The 21,648-nt window shown below is 29.1% G+C and overlaps 1 protein-coding gene across 6 annotated transcripts in view; it reads right to left on the minus strand.

Annotated features, from left to right (window-relative positions):
- The window catches only part of LOC123275439 (nephrin), a 221,775-nt gene that overhangs the window by 151,990 nt on the left and 48,137 nt on the right, over positions 1 to 21,648 (minus strand). For all 6 annotated transcript variants that reach the window (XM_044743575.1, XM_044743578.1, XM_044743577.1 and 3 more), the window contains one exon: positions 16,862 to 17,316. In XM_044743575.1, coding sequence (XP_044599510.1) covers positions 16,862 to 16,922 — 61 coding nt within the window. In that variant the 5' untranslated portion in view covers positions 16,923 to 17,316. The remainder of the gene's footprint in view (positions 1 to 16,861; positions 17,317 to 21,648) is intronic.

Here is a 21,648-nt window from a genome sequence, read left to right on the forward strand (position 1 = left end):
ACTTTTTTTACAAAAGTACATTCTAGTAAATAAATTCAGTTGTCTGATTTGACACTGACCGTAGCTACTTATCGTTACGCCGCGCTTAGTCTACTTTATTATTTTATATAAAATAACGAATCCGCGGATTAAATTAAATTTATCAATAAATTATAAACTTAAGATAAATAATGTCTATATAATAATTAAATGGTAACTTAAAAAATAATAAGTTTTTTTGTAATAATGTTTTATCATTATCAGTATCAGTAATTTAACAAATTCCGTCAATCGTGACGTAAATAACAATCTTATAACTATATACGAGCATACGTATATTTATCATGCCAGGCAGAGTTTTCTTGGCATTCAAAATAAATAAATTTAAGGAGAAGAGAGAAAGACAGAGAGAATGAGATAAACAATTCTACAGATATGATTACAAGAGAGTGTTTTTTTATTTTTATTTTTATTTTTAGAGCTCGAAATGCCGAGTTCTCACTCTTTCGATGGTTTTTCACCTCCGAGATTTGCTGGCGTTACTCTCTCGCAGTTGCACACAATGTAAGAAATGCATAAGCACGGGAATGATGAGAGGATAGTGGTAGTAATAATGGTATACAGTGAAAGAGGATGGCGGGGGTGCATCGGCAAGAAGCCAAGGACCAAAAGTACCATCTGCGTCCCATCCTTGTCCCTAGACTCAAAGGGTCGGTAAAGGGGTAGTAATGGAACTTGCAGAAGCCCTTCTGTGCGCTGTGACTTGCCGAGTGCCAGCGGCTGGTTAGATAAGAGAGCGGAATAGCAGTATTAGTAGCAGTGTAGGGTGACAAGGATGTTACGGGGGTCACAGTTTGGTGTAACTCGTTGATAGCGCGTGGCAGCCTTTACGTACATCGCTTTTTAAAAGGACGAGGAGAAGAAAGAGATATAAGTGGAAAAGAGCTCTCATAACACTTGGTAGCAGGTGGTACCGCCACCGTGTTATTGCTTCGCGAGTCGGCAAACTATCCGCGGTACCAAAATCAGAGCACTAGGGATAAAAAAAAAGTTAGACTATTAATATGTTTTTACGATGTTTGTGTGCGGATACACTGTAAAAAATTTGGAGTGAATTTTCAATCTACGGAGTTTTTACACTAAAATAAATTTTAATTAACAGAAATAAGTTTAATATATATGCTAACAAATACTTCAAAAAATTTATCCAAAGTTTAAGTTTGTAAAATTTGACTTTTTTGAAACATTGAACCAAATTTTCATAAAGATTATTTTTCTTTAACGTAAAAAATAAAAAATAATAAATTAATAACATTGCTAAACATTAAATTAAATTAAATAAATTACTCCAATGTTACTGAAGTTCATTGACGTATGGAAATTTTTAGGATTTCTTAATAAAAAAATAAAAAAATATATTGATGAAAAACTAAGGATGAAGATTATATGAATTAAAAAAAATTGCTAAGAACGCATTTTATAGTTTTTAAACGAATAACAACTATTTTATTATTTACAACTAATAATTTTAATGAAATTTTTTTTCGCAGTGATTTTCACTCTTGAGGTATTAAATCAATTAAAAATCATTCACTTGGCAAATTTTTCACAGCGTATCGATGTCGGTGTTGAATACCAAAGTTGAGTAAGGGAGGGTGATTGTGTTGGATGAATAAAGTTTAGTACAATCAGGCCGTCTTTCCTCACACGTCACGCGACCCTCCTATCCACTACCATACGCCACTCGACCTTTGACACATGCACGTGCTCACCAGAACGGTCCAGTAACCGCTATCCTATATACTACAATATATATCATATATTATATATAGTAGGTAGTATGTAGTATGAAGCATTATATACGTCAAACACTTATATGAAGCTTACAGTTGTCGAGTAGAAAAATAGAAATGGACTGTACCAGAAAATAATGGTTCGATTTAGCAAGTAGAGGTTTGCTGGCTGGCGAGCAGCAGACTTGCTGGCAACGGAAAACGATAAGAAATATCTAGCCGCGAGCGAAGTGTCTTAATCTTTTTAACTTGGACAAAGTAGCTGTCGATTCTCGGTACCTTGCTCGTGTAGATGCTCCGATAATATTGGATATGTATTTTCTATTCACTTGCCAACAAATACTGAGCGGGCTTATTGGTTTTCTTTTGACGTTATCATAAATGTCAGTAAATAAAATGGGTACGTGTCTTAATGTCAAATTCAAACAGCTAATGCAAAGTATAGACCTATAATATATTGAACTGAAATATACAGATTGAAGAATTCAAATTAAATAATATTTATACTTTATCCATTTTAAGATTCGAAAAAATGCTTTTAATTTTTTTATTATAGAAGAAAATATAGATGCGAGAAAAATTTAATATGTAAAATTTAATAAAGAAATGAAAATAATTTATTTGATATTTTTGATTAGATATATAATGAATTTAAAAAAAAATTTTCCCCTTTATCAACTCGATAAATTTTTTTCTTAATATATAATTTCAGGTAAGTTTTAATGGATACTTGAAAAGTTTCAAGGCTTTACGACCACCCGGATCTTGGAGAGTAAAATATTTTATCAAGACGTTTCTGATGATATTTTATTCGAAAGGTAGTAATTAAAAAAGTTTAACGGTGGATAATTGTGGCGTGCAAGCTTAAATATATAGATAAATAAATAAACAAATAAAATCACATTATATGTATAGAAATAGAGATTTATATATATATAGATATATATATTACCTGAGGTAGAATTCAGTGGGTTGTGTTTTGTAACCCAACCAGAAACAACCGCACCGACTTGAATCTTTCTACTCTAATCTCAGTGTCCATAATCTTTTTATTTTATTTCATTTTATTTAACTTTTTGTATTTTATTTTCTCTCACTCTCAGGGCCCTGGCAAACTTTTCCGATTTAGAAGCTAATGGAGATACGTCGGAGGGAAAACTGGCGGTGGCAGTGCTACAATAATGTACCGCGAATGAGTATATATGGGCGTAAAAGAAAAAAAGTTAAGCAAAAACCCGATACGTTTTTATACTTCCAAGATGTATATGTAGATGTATGTTTTATTTGTTTTTGTATTTCTCGAGCAATTTAACTTTTTTCCGAGTAAAGAGCCGCCTAACTCGCCTAACTCGGCTTAGAGAAACTAAAAATTGATTTAAACCTGAGGGCGAGACGTCGACACATCGATCCAAACTTTTGGGTGCTTGTAATATAACCACCGTTAATTATTTAAGGAAGAACGGAACTCCCGAGATAATTACAATCCATTGACCCGTGCGCGAGTACCCGTAAAAGACGGGGCTTCATTTCGCGCGATTAATCTTAATTTTCATAAACCTATAATCTTTAATTAAATCACTATTGATTTGCCGGTGAGCCTCTCTCTGCCTCTTATTTCATCAGCAAGGCCTCTTAGGGGCACTAACTACCTCACCACACAAAATATCTCGAGGTAGTCCCAGAGAGCTAAATACTAAAGTGCTCCTTCCTGACTATATATATATATATATATATATATATATATATTGTGTGTATTTTAAACAAAATCAATTTTCATTCCCCAATTTAATTATTAATTTACGATACCATAAATAATACCTTGAATTCGAGCGGTTGGTCAACAAAATAAGCACTTAAGATTCTATTCATACACAACAAAGATGCTGGAGCGCACAGTTGTGAGAAATTATTTATGGTGATCGATACCGAGAGATAAAATTAATAAATATTAAACAAACATTCGTCATTATGTTACTCTAGTTATATGATGCTTTCCTAATTATTTAAGCAGAATTTCCTGCGATTCAACAAGAATTATTTAAGAGAAATTGGCTATTTTATTTAAATATTACCTCTTTTCCATCAGAAACGTTTTCAATAGTTATTTTCGGTGAATCTGACAACGTCATTTACTTGAAGATTTCTCTAATATAAACAACTATTAACTCTGAATATTCTCACAAATGTTTATTGTTTCTTAATATTTTTGATATTTTAATATTCTTTGATAAAAAGAGCTTAGTCTTTAAAATCAGTTCATTGGTTTTGGGAATAAGTTTAATTTAATTCTGGAAGATGATATGATCGAAAGATTTATATTCTATATTTAATTATGTCAATGAACATTTTATACACGGAAAAAAGTAAACTGTAATAAATAATAGTCGATTTATAATAAGTAATGATCAACTGCTAAAAATTACCATTTCAAACAGTAAAATCGTGATTTTACTAATCACTTTATAATATTTATCATTTAAATGCTACAATTTATACTTTACATGTAAGAAAATACTATTTCAAACAGTAATATTCGCTGTGTGAATGTCAAAAATGTTAAAGTATAATAATTAAGAATTTTGACTTTGATATTTATCATTTCGTATCTAAAAAATGATCGTATGATATATACAAAGTATAAAATACAGTTACTAAATTTCTATACAAGCAACGTCAATATTTACAAAGTAAAATGGTAAATTTTGAACGCAACGCTAAAAATGAAACTATAATTATTGACTTGCTTGGACTGGTAAAATATATATTTTAAGAGTAGAATTTTTACTGTTTCAAATGTTAAATTCTCCTAGATTAAGATCTCCTTCTCCTCATCTAAGTTCCTCTTCTCATAGAATGGACCATATATTGAAATGGCAATTTTTACTGTTTGAAACTGTAATTTTTTAAGATGACAGAGTCGTTATTTACTATAGTGACAGTTACTAATCACTTATTTTCGATATTAAATTATAAATTGTGGCTTTTACACTTTCTACATCAAGTTCTGTAATATTTATATTTTTGCCACCTCAATGTCCGCTGTACTGGTTAAAACTATAAAAATTAACCGGAATCCGAGTGAAATTTACAATTTACATTTTTTCGTGTAGCGGCTTGTCACGACGATAGCATCATCAATTCATTACGGATCTTTAACAAACTCAACATACTTAATCTACCAACAAATACCAAGGTAAAGTTTAAAGATAAGCTTAATCGGTCAAATAGTTCAGAAATGACAGGGTTTCAAAATTTTCAAAATCTCGAAAAATTCATATTTTGACAGTTTCTTTCACGGATAATTTTTGAATGAAATAACTTATCGAATTTACGTGAATCGCATCTTAATCCATTAAAAGAGCTTTTATTTCTACGTCATTTCATTTTCCTAGACTAAAAACAACCTATTTAAATAAATATTTTTTGAAAGAAAAGTATCATTTATGAACAGTCAATAAATCGCATTTAGTAAATGATTTATTGACTATTAAAAAATATTTATTAAATTATCTGATATTAAAAAATTTTCATTAACAATTGATAAAGCTTATTAAACATTAACTAATCCTTTAATCAATACATAATTTTTTTTATTACGTTGATAGCTATTAATCGCTATCGAACATACTCGATCTACTGAATTTTTGAATATATTCAAGTCGATAAAAAGCACCCTTAATTTAGAGAAAATTCACATCAAATAAAGTATAAAAAAAAACCACCGTCACATTAAGGATAAAATTTTGAAAAATTATTAACAAGTGTTTGAAAATATAAATTATTAAAATTCTTACAAACATACCCGCATGGAGAAATATATATGTCAAAAATATGTGTCGCATATATAATATATATGCCGCATATATTTACGCAAAAAAATATGTTAACATATATTTTTCACATAGATGCTGACATATATGCAGAGATACATGCTTACATATATGTAGACATATATGTCATACACTGAATAAAAAAATTCTAAGTTTGAGAATTTTTTTACTCAAATCAAGAAAGTTAAATTCTTCAAAATTATTTTCTTGATTCAAGTTAAATTATTTTCTGTGTATCTCTAGACATATATATTGCATTTATATGCACGCATATATGTGAACATATATCTACGCATATATGTGAACATATATTTAGCGCAAAAAACATATATGTGAAAATATATATTTGCATATATTTTTTGCATATATATTTTTCCATGCGGGTACTGATACCGATTGAATCGTGAAATAGTTTAATGGATTGTAAAATGCATTTAGGGTGTAGAATTCCCAAATTTTCATCAGTCGTACTTGAGAGCAAACTTTCGATGAGTAATAGTCGACGTAGCAATATTATTTCAGAGGGAGCAAAACACCAAAATTGTATACAAAAATAATAAAAAAAAAAGTTAATTTACGAAAGTAAGAGAAAAGGAATAATAAAATAAAAGCTAAGTAAATATAAGTAGAGGATAATTAAGAGCATAATACGCGTGTGTGTATAGAGAGGAACATTTTAATGGGAAGTAAAGAAGGTGTTGGCTACGAGCGGCTGTAGAAACACCCCGTTATTTTGGTCCTCTTAGCCTTAGGGGATGGCGAGAGGTAGTATGAGACTGAGTCACGGTCCCCTTTGCTTTCATACAATACAAACAGCTTAATTACACGGTGAGCCAGCACAGAGTAGAGAGAAAGAGCTATATGCCAAAAGAGATTCCTAGTGCCGGCGGCTGCTGATTTCAGATCGTTATGATTTCATAAATGTATATTATATGATTAAGCATTTGGGTAAGCATTTGTTTTTACGTATATATATGATTCTACACTATTTGGTCCTCATAATTCCGCAATAATCAAACAGCATTTATTTTGTGTTTATTCGAGCATTTCTTGTGGAAAATTTAGATATTCAATAAAAATATCTATAAAATATATTTCTTTTACCAATCGAAGATAAACTTGAAAAAATACCAGGATTGTCTGTTATTAAGTTTGAATTAAAATTGATAATTCTGACCCACTAGAAATCCCGAGCCAGCAAAATAGATATTTAAGATATTTATTAAAAGTTATAGAGTGAAAACTACCCTGTTTTTATCATGATAAAAATGGTGTACGTTAAAAATTGTCTAAAGGACCATAATGACACAATTATTGTATCGCTATAACCCGAGTCAAAATTAAAAACATATTTTGAGCCTCCACAACCTACTCGAGGAGTTATGGGCTGAAATTATGGTTTTAGATTTTTTCGACTATGATGACGCGTATATCAGAACCGTAATTTCAGCCTACAAATGGTATTTTTGTCCACTTTTACCAAAATTAGGCTGAAATCACCGTTTTAGAACCATCAATTGAGCCTACTGAGCCTACATCTCTACCGTAAAAAAGATCTTTATTGGTTAATACGATGTAGGCGAGGGGAAAGAAAGGAAAGGGGAATGGATTCAGATAAAAATAGCTGCTGTTAGCGGCATGCTATGTCCGGCGCATGCCATTTGATAAAAAATGATAAAAAAAGGATTTTGCCAATGTCATATCTATATTTTATTTATATTGAAGAGCTATCGCAAATTCAGACTGTGTGACTCTTAATTTAAACCTAACATTCGCTAATTATAGAAATAACATCAAAATCCGTTCTAACCGAGATTCGAACCCGAGCCGCGCGCTTGCCAGACCGATAACTAACCCCTACACCGTAAGACCGATGAGTTGATTTACATGTCATTCTCATAAGCTAAATTTATATGGTGACGATTTTTCTGAAATTTTTGTATCTTTCTCTACCCTATTGAAAATAATTTTCAAAATTTTTTCAAATTTTCTTTCCCAACCAAAAAAAAGTTACGAGTTATTTAAAGAAAAATATGTTTTTTTTTTTTTTTTTTTTTGTTAAATAACCTTAACTTTTTTGAAAATTGACTTATTGGGATGTTTTTTTTTTGAAAATTTTTTTTTTTAAATTTACTTTTTAGAAAAAAAATAAAAATAATAATTTGGATCCATATTCAACGTTTTTTTTTAAACTTTCGGAAAAAAACGAAAATTTCGGGATAAATGCCATTTTTGATTTTCGATTTTTTTTTTATAAAATATTTCAGCATTTTCTGCGAATTTCCTGAAATTTTAAGAGTGGCATTTTTTTTCTTACTATTTTTTTTTAGAAATGAAAAAAAAAATTTTTTTTTAAATGTTTTTTGTTATAGCACTAAAAATTTTTCAGCAGATTTAGAAAACTTCAAAATCCGAGAAAAAAAAATAAAAACAAAAATTAAAAATAACAATCATCGAAAAGATTTGATTATTATTTTTCAATGAAGTCAGATCAAAAATTAAAAGAAGCATTCAATTTTTTTTTGGTATTTTTTTCCAAAACTACATGCAACAAGAAAAAAATGAAATTGTTGTTTGATCCATTTTGGAGCAACGCATGAACTTTCAAAAATTTTGAGGTAATTAATTTCAAACAAAATTTGTTTGAAATTATTTTCATTTACACAGCAAAAAATATTTTTGTTGAATGAATTATAAACAGTAGACTTGAATGGAATGTGATTTCATTTTTTTACACGTTTAAATAATTTACATATCCTAAATTCAGGAGAATTTGAGTATTTTCTCACTATCAGACTATAGTTTTGAAAAAAAAAAAAATAATCCAATCTTATCGATGATTGTCATTTAAAATTTTTTTTCTCGGATTTTGAAGTTTTCTAAATCTGCTGAAAAATTTTCAGTGGTATAACAAAAAACAAACATTGAAAAAAAAAATTTTTTTTTCATTTCTAAAAAAGACAATAGAAAAAAAAAAATGCCACTCTGAAAATTTTAGGAAATTCGCAAAAAATAATGGTTTTTTATAAAAAAAAATAAATCGGAAATCAAAAATGAGCATCATCCCCAAATTTTCGTTTTTTCCAAAAGTTAAAAAAAAAAAAAAAAACGTAGAATATGAATCCAAATTATTATTTTGATTTTTTTTTCTAAAAAGTACATTTTAAAACAAAAATTAAAAAAAGAAAACATCCCAATAAGTCAATTTTCAAAAAAATTATGGTTATTTAACAAAAAAAAAACATATTTTTCTTTAAATAACTCGTAACTTTTTTGGTTGGGTAAAAAAATTTGAAAAAATTTTTTTCAGTAGGGTAGAGAAAGATACAAAAATTTCAGGAAATCGAAAATCGTCGAGGTCAAGAGTAGTCGATTTGGCATGAAATGCCCCATATATAAACCCAAATATGCTAACGATAAATATTAGAAAAAGTTTAAGTTGAGATGTTATTGCTTATTACCGTCCGTATATTTTATGGATTATTGATCAATTGTTGCAACATTAATTACAATAGTCATAATTTTTATTTCAACTCTACACTTGAAAAATTTTTTGCAACGATAAAAGTTAAAAATTTTCTAAGTCCAGTTTTTTAATTATAAAATTTTTGCTATTATAAAAATATTATATGTTCTAAAAAATAAAAAGATGGAAACAACCTACAGACCCTCGAGGTAGAATCTTTAGGCTCAAAATACAGTTTTAAACTGTGATTTCGACCTCAACAGCCTATTTTTAGGCCGATGAGGGTGAAAATACAGTTTTAAATTTCCATGCAAACCCAACAACAAAAGAAAGGAGGCACAAGAGGCTCAAATCATTTTTTTAATTTTGACTCGGGAATTCAAATTTATACCAGTCTTAATAGATATGCAATTTTAGTATAAAATTTCAAATCAAAATTAAGAACTGACAGTTTGAAAAAAAATTGTATCAAATAAAATAAGTCAGTAACTGACAATCGATTTGCGTTAAGTACAGGTCATATCGTTACGTGCAACATCATAAATACATTTTGCGTGCATATTACGTCTCTAGAACAGAGTGATTAGGTATCTTTATTGCCATCTGGATGAGAAGTAATATTTTAAACTGTCCTTAGAGAATGTTGTTAAGATTCTTTATCGAATTTTAATTTTTTTGAATGATTTACAAGACAAACTAGGTTATTTTTCTATTTCATAGAATATTCATGAACATGAAAAAATAAATTATAAAATATGCTCAAATTCCTCTTAATTTTTAATGCTTCAAACAGTAATTCAGACTCTGGGTCGGCATTTTAATTTTTTTGGCATTTACATAACTGTTTACAAAGGTATTTTCGCTATATAATTGTTGAATTTGAATAATAAATATCACAAATTAATCATTGAAATTACGATTTTACTCTTTGGAATAGTATTTATTATAGTTCAATTTTTTTCGTGTGGTGTTACAGTAAATAACAAATCCAATATTTAGTATCAAATTTAGAGCTCAAGTGTCAATTAATATTCGAAAACTCTGTTATTTAAAAAATAAGGAAGTCACGTTAATGATAAAAACAAGCGCGACCTCGTAATATTTAATATAAAATATAGAATAGAGAATTATGTCGATCGATGGCGGAGAAAAAATCGACGGGATCGCGTGTCGACGAGCAGGTTAAATCTGACGTTACGTCGAGACGGTGAAATGCTGGGTGACCAGGATGAAGGTGGAGTAAAGTGCACGTGTGAACAAACATATGTATCTATGTATATATGTGTACATGCAATACATGAACATTGCCCTAGCGTCGACATATATATTTTCCGACTCTTGAGAGTCGTCGTTCTACTTTTCATCAGCACTTTACTCTTTATTCTTTCCACTATATTTAGCACCAATTATCCTGTTTACTCTTACTGTGCCTACGTAACCATTGAATATTAATTCACGGTAGCAGTGAAAAATATTTTATTATTATTCGTTGAATAAACTGTCAGATCTGGATAAATGGAAGTTTGTCGGGAGTTAAACAAGTATATTTGAGTTTACAAATGTAAATTTTTTCATAATGCTAATATTTAGCTTGGAGGTATCTAGATCTATGCGACTGTATTTGACAGAACAGTTTCTGCAGATGACATCTTTATTTATCTTCGATATTGAAATGATAAATATGTCGAAACCTTCTGGACATAAATAAATATGTTCGCTCAGGTGATTAAGGATAATAAATCATATTTCAAGTTTTTAAACAACATATTCATATTTTCACATTTAATTCGGTTGTAAGCTAATTATAAAATAATAATGATAAAAATTTTAATATTTTATATGAATATTTTTTAGTATAAAAATAATCAGAGATTAAATTTAATAATTTTCCAAGATCGCAGCAAAAAATTTGCTATAAAAAAGCTCAGAGTAAAGGCAGCAGTACGTAAAACAGTACTACTATATACTGTTATGTGCTGCGGGAAAAAATATAACACCGACGAAATTTAATTAACAGAGATGATCATTTAAAGTAATAAGCAATACGCGATTTCCGGCATTATTATGCGGTATGCATTATCTTCAAACTAAAGAGAGCACACATTTATTATTCATTAAAAAAGTAATAATCATAATAATCATGAAAGAAATTAAAAAACAAGTGAAAAAAAATGGTAAAAAAATTTAATACCTTTTTATATGTAGTTCTATTGGGTTGCAGATATCCCTTCGAAAGCATTACACGGCCAAAGATCGCAAGATAAGTTTCTGGGTCACCGCAAAGTGCCTTGTAAATTCTAGATTTTCTTTTACCCTTAACTTCTTTTATTAAACTTTAATACTAATAGTTAATCTTGAAACAAAAAATAAAAAAGAAGATGAAGATGATAATATAATAAACTAAAAAATAACTTCAATAAAATACTTGACATTGTGGTATTGATTTTACATTATCATGTTGAGTTTTAGAGTGCTTAAACAAATGGCGAACAAAGATAATCATAATTATTTAGTGGAATTAAATAAAGCCAAATTATGACAAAGTTACGTCTGTTATTTTTGTCGACATTAAAATTGACTTTACTAGAATAGAAGGAGCCTTTTTTATGGTAAAATTTTCTATAGCATGTTTATGCACTCTATGTACAATGTACGTTTTACATCTCAAGCTCGTATCAACGTAGCTAGACATGCAGACACGAAGATCTCTCTCGGTTCAAGAGAATATAAAGGGAATCATTGGAGTAATCAACTAACGCGTTTCCTTCTCTATTCCGGTGCTCTCTTTCTCTTTCTCTCTGTATCATCTGACCTCGTAACAAGGCTCTGGACTACCAGGAATTTAATTAGTCGGGATACCTAGTGCAAGCACGAAGCTACACGAATCCACTTGTCGACTTTAAGTAAAAAAGGTATATAATCAAATAGACTGAATAAAAGTCAATGTAAAATGCGTAACTTTGTGAGGTAAACCGCTGAAACTTTACTTTAATATACTTAAGGTTAATTTTATTCTAACCATTTATTTATTTTATTCTTTCGCTCGATTAGTTTCTGTTGAATAATATTTAAATGCTATTTGTTCATCCATGTTTCACATTTCTTTACTGGTTTAATTTTATGCCCGACAAAAAATGAAAAGTTTGAGCTTTTATTCTTTCGCTTGTAGCCAACAATGCTTATAGATAAATTGAAATAATTAAATTATGTGCTTTGAGATTGATATTTAATGCACTCAGTATCGATCATGTAAATGCACTTTAGATTGTAAAGCTTTCAAATGGATACTTTTATTCATATATAAAATGCTTCTTTTAATAACAAAAATAGAGTCAAAGTGCATTCAAGTAAATATTATGTCGCAATCGTTCGTGAAACGTTTCTACTAAATAAAATATTGATACAGAAATAAAAAGTCTTTTGAGTAAAAGAGTTTAAAGATAAATGTACTTTACTTTAATAATTAATATTGGTAGTAAAATTTCCTGTGAGGAGTCAATGTTAAAGTCAGAAGATCAAATGTAATGCGGTGCTCGATAGAATTACAAATGAGCTTATTATCCGAGCTGAATTAATAAATAACTAATCGACTTACGATCTAAGTTCTCTCGGCTTAAGGATAATTTAGCATAGTGTATTAACGGGGAAACATTTTGCCGTTAATTGGCCCTCGAAGCGATAATCCGTGTACCACATAATCCACTGTGCGTACAATAATCGCATATACAATTACCGAATGCTTCAGCTTAGTTTCACGGGTCTATAAGGACTTTACATTTATCTATACTTACGTATGTACATTATGTGTTCTGCGCCATAACTTGCTTGTTAGAGAGTCGGCGAATACAATGCACAGAAAAAAGCAAATATTTGTGTCGAATAAACTAATTAAGTTATGGTTTTTCCTTAAGAAAAAAATAACTTAAATAACCTGAATTGATAAATAAATTTTTTTCTCTAGAAATTAAATAACAAAATTTATTTTAAATTGAACACAAGAGTTTTTTAATATTATCAAAATTTTATTATATAGAAATATTTTAATTTGACTGTACTTAATTCATTTTTTAATTTTTAAACTGACACAGCAAAGTAAAATTCTTTTTAATAGAACAAAATATTCAAATTGTACAAAAATAGTGATGTGCAATAATGAAAAATTTATGATAAAATATCAAATTAATCTTTATCTGCAAATAATTTAAAATACCGTTCATTGTTTTTTAAATTACTGTGGTTATAAACTCATCCATTATTACTTCGATTTTGCTTACTTCAGATATGATTTGCTTTGCATGCTTAATATTTTTGAAATATGCAAAGAATATATAACAGATTAAATTTATATTTTAGGTATTGATTTCTTGTTTTAATGAATTGCAAAGTTTTATTTAAATATTCAGTTGAGCGGCTAATTTTAATCTTTATCTATGTTATCAATTTTTATCATTTTAAATAAAAAAAAAATTTTATAATTGATATTTATGCATTCATATTATTATTTTTATTTAAGAATTTTATGAATATCAGTAAAAAAATTCTATTCCAAAAAATAAAATTTATTTTTTCACGTTTAAAGTTGTAAGGTATTGATGCATAAATAGATAATTCAATAGAAAAACTTTTGGAGCGTTATATCTTGCATGAAAATATTTCTTTTGTAAAATAAAAAAATGAAAAATTGAATGCTTTTAGCCTTTAACATTTTATAGTAATTTTATATGAAAATTATTCTAATTGCTTGCAATGATCGATCATTAAATAACGTAATTATTTTCATATTTTTTTCCAATCCCGTCTTACAGAGAAAATATCATTTGAATACCCTTAAAAAATTACTGTCATTATTGATGGAGCTTTTCCCTTTACAAACGTACAGATATAAAGATGTATATGTTGTGTGAGTATAAATATTCTGAAAGCCGGATAATTATCTCATGAGATGATTAAATATTTTATGACAAACTCGAGTATGCTGAGAGCCAGGAAGAATTTTAAAGCACACGTTGTCACGCTGATTAAAGTTGGATTGCTCTTTCTGATGATAGTTTTCTGTTAGGCAAAAAAAGAAACGGAAAGGAAAAAAATGAGGAAAGTAAATAAAATAAAAAAGCTTGTTCAAAGGACAACCGATACAGCGGATGAGTCCAACAGTAAATAGAGAAAAATTCAAGATGAAAATGGAAAAAAATGTTTACCGTAAAGAAAGGATACTCTTTACTTTGTATTGTGAGCAAAGTAAAAATGGAGTAAATTGAAACACATTTGATGGCTACTGAGCGGAACTTGTGCCAAACAATTTGCAATGCTGAAACGAAAAGTTGTCAGGTGTTCCGGCGCTCCTCTACTGAAAATTGTTCGCTCTCACGAATATTACGGGTTAAATGGAAACGTGTCGTAATAAAATGCAAAATTATAAAAAAAAAAAAAAAAAAAAAAAGCGAAATCGGTTGATCGAAGTATGGAAAAATTTTCAATTAACTGAACAGTACTGTACATAATAAATAATATCTTTTATATAATATCCACCGATATAAAAATAAAGTGATTGTTTGCTAACTTTAACAACGCTAAATTTAAGCCCACTAACAAAAGTTCTTATTATTCGTTTTTCTTTTTCATCATTGAACTTATTATTAACTTTGTTCAAGTCGCTTGATTATAAGTAATTCATCAGTTGAATTAATAACTCAGCTTTTAAGTAATATTCTCTTAAAATTTTCTCTCAATGTATGAATAAGTAATATGCAAACATAAATGTAATGGATCAATGAAAACAATTATAATTAATCAGTACAAAATTGAAAACTTAATAAAATGGTTTAAATAACTTGACATTTTTATAAAAATAGTAACCGTTGAATAATGAAAGCCATACCGAGAATTTGAACTATCCTATTATCGCGTTTTATTTAAACGAGATAAAATTAATTTTCTCTAATACTGTTACCCAAATTTTCCACTTAAAGCGCTTTCATAATAAACCCAATCAATAATTACGCTCTATTGAAATAACCAATTGCACATAATTCGGCTGCTCTAATGAATGAATTTGACCGCAATCGACTGTCTGCTATTGAAAAATATTGAGCTCTATCGATAATCAATATATTAATTCATTAAGTGTATCGCAGCCACACGGTGGCCACATAAACTCGTTTGTATGTATTATAATACGTGTTTGGAAGATAAGTACGAAAAAGACACGCGTCAGATTAGTAATTGTAGTGTATAAACGAGTGTGCAACGAACCCCAAACCGGGTACGGTTTCCTGCATATCGTATCATGATCCTATACTCACGCACAAGCACACGGACTTGTATAAATATACATATATAGATAACGTCAAGTCTCATCTGGCTTGACCCATAATTGCTCGGGTATGCTCCGGCGCTCGTTACTGCCGATACACCCGTGCCCATCCAATCTCATAATGATACGTGCAAATGAGTGGTCTTGGGTCAATAGTGCAAGGTGTAATGCAGTCCCGCAACATGTCTCAGTAGAGCGTACTATTTAGCGTGGGTACGCGAACGGTTAATTTATCTTAAACGATATAGGTACTGTTAATCTAAGTATTAATACAATACACCCGGTTCATTTCTACGTGACAGACAAATAATTATGGCTTGTACGCAGAGACAATTAAAGAAATGGTTTCGTTTATTAAATTGTGTCATTTTTGACAAAATGTGAAAGATTTTTAGTTAAAAAAAAAAAATTTGCTGTTACCCAGTAAATAGAAGTAAATAAAAAAACAAACAATGTGCTTATTTAAAATTTATGAACAAAAATGTCAATAAAAATATTTTAACACAATTGCGAGAGATTTTTGAAAGTGTAATTGAGAGAACAGAATATTTAAAACATCTTTTACAAGTTTTTGAAAACAATAGATTTTATAGATGTACAGAAAATAGAAATATTTTTTTTTTTAGTTCACAAATTTTTACCAAGTATTGGAGTGATTTGAATGCGAGTGAAAAAAGTTGAAGCTTTTTATACAAACGTATGTTTATTATTTCGACAGGATGGAAATTGGCCGATGACAGCTCCTCCATTTTAAAATACAGTAATAAATGACATTTTTTTAATTTTTTAAAACTTTCCTTGGAAGAATAACATTTACACTTTAAATTGATAGAAATTTTTATGTACATTTGGGAGGGATAACGATAAATAAATTAAAAAATTAAGCATACAGATTTTATAGCCACTGTTTTTTAAAGACACTAGATTAGTTGCAAAGAATCGATACTCAATTACATCTGAACAGGTCATAGGACCAAACAAAAATGACGTCGAAACCATTTCTATAATTTCTTATTATGATGTTGAGACTACAGATTATTTAAGAAATATTTTGAAATAATTTTTTCTATCTGTTGTCTTATGGTGAAAATAACAATAAACTATAGGAAAAATTTTTTCTTCATTGTAAAAAATGAGCCATTGTATTTTATTAATAGAATATATTCAACTAATTTCATTAGAATAGTAAATTCATTTTCTTACTAATCGTAAAAATTTAATTAAGTTAATTCTGACTAAAATTATTTTTGAGATAAAAATAAATTAATTAATTTTAATGTTAAATATATCAAGATGAAATATCAATTTCAATACATTTCAGTATTCAATTACTCAAGGATAATATTTTTTAAGAAACTATTAAGATAATGAAATTTTACGATGTCAGGTATTATCGTCACCATGACAATGAAAAAAGAATTTTTTTTTGTAAAAATATAGACTAGCGTACAAAAAATAAAAATAATTTGAAGAAACTGACCTTGCGCACGTACGCTGCCGAGTAAGAGAATGAAGATGATGACTGGCGGATGGTACCTCATTTCTTCACTTCTGTCCGCTTTGACGTTTTTTCACCACACTCTTCCTGATCCTCGTCCGGGCCTCAACACTTCAGAGTGTCCTTCACTTACCACCGGGTACTTCACTCACGTACTCACACGCGGTTTAAAAATGCGTTTAGCGATGTAGTTTTTTTTATTTTTTTTCTTTTCTATGGAAACGCGGTATATGGAATTTTTTTTATCTACTTTGTACATTAAAGTTTAACACTAAGCCACTTTAGAAGGTTCTTTGTGTCCAAATGTGTTCCCATCACATACAGAAATATCGATACAACTCTCTAACGTCAACAGTAATGCTGGGAATGTGTGTCTTTGATGTAGAGAATATGGCGCTGGTAGAGTACTCAAATATTGGACTCACTCCCTCGGTGTCCTTAAAAATAAAAATAAAATACGTACTTGGAATTTCAATTGAGAAAACTTGGTTTGTAGTAATGGAAAACTTGGTCTCAAGAGTCTCCGAGCACGCTTTTTCCGGTGCTCTGACTATAGATAAAAGAGAGACGGTTTGGGGTCGAGAAAAAAAAGTTAAATTTTGTAGTTTTTGCTTCGGTCTAATCCAAAAGCTTTCTTTCTAGTTAGGAGATTCTATTTTCATTGAGGATTGCGTTCGGCTCTCAAAAAATCTAAAAGATTGACTTTGTCGAACACGCAAAGCTGATGTGATGACTAATAATAAATAGTATATAACAGTTAGGGTAGAAGCTATATCACTGAAAAAATAAATACCTCGCGAAAAAATTTTCATCTCCATATCAGACTACGTATAAAATGAAAAAAAAATTTTTTTGATCATTTTTTCTTTAGATTAGAAATATTTACACTGATAAAATAATTAACTTCATTCAAGAGTAAAAAATAGACCAAAAATATCTTTTTGAAGAAATTCCTGATCATGAATCTAGCAAAAAATTTTTGAGCTAAGAAATTTGACTTGGTGTAAGTAAATTTTACTTAATTTAAGAATTTTCCTCTTAACCCTTCGTTGGTCGCGCTATGAGCGAATCGCCGCGTAACAACTACTCAACCTATAGAGACTCGCTATAGTCCGAGCGAGAAACTAAAAAAGACGCGACCAACGAAGGGTTAAATGGAGTTAATTTTTTATTTGTGTACGTTAATTGACATGTCGTATGAAATAAAAATTGTTTTAGCAATTGATTAATCTAAAAATCAATGTCAAATACCCTCTTCAAAATAATCAAAAAATGATTTTATTTCAGAACTTGATACCTAAAATTTAAATCTCTTGTGAGGAAACAATTCTGCTATCATACGCCCAATGTCAGAGATTTTCAATACTACTTTTAACCAAAAAATTTTATGTGAGCATATATGACCATATCAATAAATTTCTTCACAGAACACTACTTTTTACTCAAAAAAAAACATAATTAATTCATAGAATTTTAACAAAAATTTAATTAATTTATTATATAGTAAATTAATATAAATTTCTGAGATATTAAATTAATATAAATCAATGAGATATTACTTTTGTAAATTAACATTGAAAACTATCCAATTTTTTAAAATAATTACTCTTTTAAATTACATCAAAAAAACTAGTGCAATATTTTAAGCTTCAATTCAACATGGGCTGTAAAAGTAAATACATTGATACGAACAAGTTTTGAATCCCCTGCCACTGAAAATCCGAGTTTTCCTTCTTGTTTGATTTTATAAAAGTAGATTTCTGCAGAGAAACATTTAGATGTGAAGAGGTGTATACATATCTGTGGAGTCTCACAGCGTCCAGCAAAGGTTTGAGTTTTCAAGACCGGAGAAAAGTTTGCGGACTTGCCCATGGGAAAATGTCATCCAACTCTTCTTCTGGTTGGTTTCCACTCTATTTCGAAGAGAGTTCGCGTGAATAGACTCTTAACGATTCCCACCGCTAACTCAAAACGCGAAACCAAGAAGAAGTTTAAGTTGAAATGAACTAGAAATAGAAAAGGAAGAAGAGAATGCGAATAAGAATAAGAATGATGATGATATATGCTAGCATAGCTGCGGTTATAGTTACAGTGGACTCAGTCACGAACTAATGAAAGAGACACTACTAGTGAAATGGAAGTTTAAATAAGAAAAATTAGTAAGCCAGCTCAACTTCAGACTAACAAACTCCTCAGAGACTTCTTTTTGTACAAGTATAATTTTTAAACGTTTTTTAATAATTCACTATTTCCAAATTACTCTGTTATTAATCTATATATTTACCGAGTTTACTTATTACTCAGTATATTTTTAGCATAAAATTATTAATTATTTTTAAAATTCAAGAAAATTCTCTAAGCTTTTTAATTATTAAATAAGCTCATCCCCGTCTTGAGAACTAATATTAATAATTTATTTTTAATGGGAGGAAATGAAATTTTTTAATAATTTAAAGTATACTTTTTCCTTCTTTACTTTCTTTAATTTTTTTAATTTTTCTTATTTTTTACTTCCTGACTAAGGAAATGAATTTAAAAAATGTTCAAGTACGATACACTTAACGCATTAAAGTAAAAACGAAGTTAATAAAATAATGAGCATTAAAAGTAAAACAGAAGCATCTATTCATAAAATACAACGCTCGTTGATTATGACGGGCACTATATATATATTATATATATAATGACACAGCATCTCTCTTATAAAATATATTATCACACCGATTAACCCCAGAGGTGTCGGAATAACACTAGAGAGTTGATACCCGGCCTATATAATACTAAGTCACGTTGAAAAGGTAAATCGAGGATATTTTTTTTTATCGGTGATGATTGATGAACTCGAGTGCGAGACAAGTATTCAGACTCTTGGCATCACAGACCGCCCCGGTGGTTTACAAGTAGCCCTATTTCGCCGCTGAGTGGGTATGAATACACAAACGCCTCTCCTCGGCTTGGAATAGAATGTTCTTTACTACCATACAGCTAAAAACAACCACTGACAAGCAATTTTCTGCATATATATATATATATATAGTTATTACATAAGATGACTAGATGCATCCGAAACAGTTTGCACCTGCGCTGTCGCACTAGTTCACTTTTTCGCCCCATACCGGCTTTATTTTTAAAGCTTATTTTTTCCGTGTGTCATATCATCTCAACTCGTCTCACTTTTTGATTTATCACGATTTGTTTAAAGCTGTTTGACCGAATAAAAAATAAAATTATACAAACAATTATGGACAACTCCAATAAAATATTCGTATAAATAATGAACTTGAAAGTTTTCACGTTGAAATATTTCTCCTAGCCGTGGTTTATTTATTATTTAATTAAATCCAAGCCACAAACTTTTTTAATCTGTTCTGCATAAACATTTATTTTAATTGAAATTATTTTTTTAGCAAGTACAATAAAACTGTTAGATCGATACGCACCTTTTGTATATTAGTTTAATTAAATTTCAATAAAATACGATCAATGTGTACACGCGTAATATTAATTGAATTCATTGTGTTTATAAAATTAAATAAAATGTTAAGTTTGTTTTATTATATTTAATTAAAAACACAGTTTACTCAATAATAAAATATTGAAGTTAAATTTTCAATTATACAAATGTGTATATTATTTTTAATTACATCAATTAATTCATAAAAGAGTGAATACAGTAATGTTATAATAATTAACGTTAAAATATATATTAATTAATGAAATTAAACAACATCATAATAAAATTGTATTACTATGGAATGCAATTATCATATACGCGTTACGAAATCAATAGTAATGGCAAAAAATTAAAATATAAATATAATCCCTGGCGCGCAGTAGCCTATCGGATCTGGCCCTTGCTTACCAAAGCATTGGACCGGGTTCGATCCCGGCGTATACCAATGAATATTTTCAATATTTAAGTGTATTATGCTGCTCAGCCCAAAAAAATACAACGAGCCCAACCACAAAAGTTTACTCCCTACCGTAGTCGCTCATGATCTTAGTATTTTATGCGACTTTAAACAAATAAAAAAAAAATATATCATTACTTATTAATTTAAATGATTAATTCTTATATTGAGATATGCAATAAAAACACGCTTTTTTAGTAATAACTTCATAAAGAATTCAGAACTTTTGTCTCTTTTCGAACATACATATTAGAGAAGATCAAAGTAGTTATAATTTAGGAGCATAATGATTGTGGAATTATATAAAAGATGATAAATAAAATGTTGTGGGAATTAACCATTTTATTAATACAAAGAAAGTTGTAAGGCAATTATTTTTAATAATACCACAACGTCGATCTTGTGCTAAAAAAATGTATACTACTACAACAATAATGACGGTAAAAAAATAAAAAAAGAGGAACAACAAATATGTACTGTATACCATCGGTCTAATTAAAATGGAGTATCGCGAAAAAAGATTAAACCTTTAATGATCACTGAGATTACCGAATTTATTATTCCACGCCTTTATTTCGTGAGGTTTTTCAGTAAAAATCAAATTAAAGCTTGCATTGACTGTAAATTTCAAGTCGATGTTAATTAATTTCTCTGAATGTAAAATTAATTAGTTAGAATTTCTGCGTAAAGCATCAAACTTTCAAAACAAAAGTAGTTTTATATTATGAATAAAATTTAAATGAACGCAAGTTTTTTTAATTATTTTTTTTAAACACAAATAAAACGGATATGAAAAAATTTTGTATTAAAAATATAGGAAAAAGTTTGTTCGCAGAAATCCATCGCTTACATCGTCTC

Source organism: Cotesia glomerata, linkage group LG1 (genome assembly GCF_020080835.1).
Source record: "Cotesia glomerata isolate CgM1 linkage group LG1, MPM_Cglom_v2.3, whole genome shotgun sequence".
Classification (NCBI taxonomy): Eukaryota; Metazoa; Arthropoda; class Insecta; order Hymenoptera; family Braconidae; genus Cotesia; species Cotesia glomerata.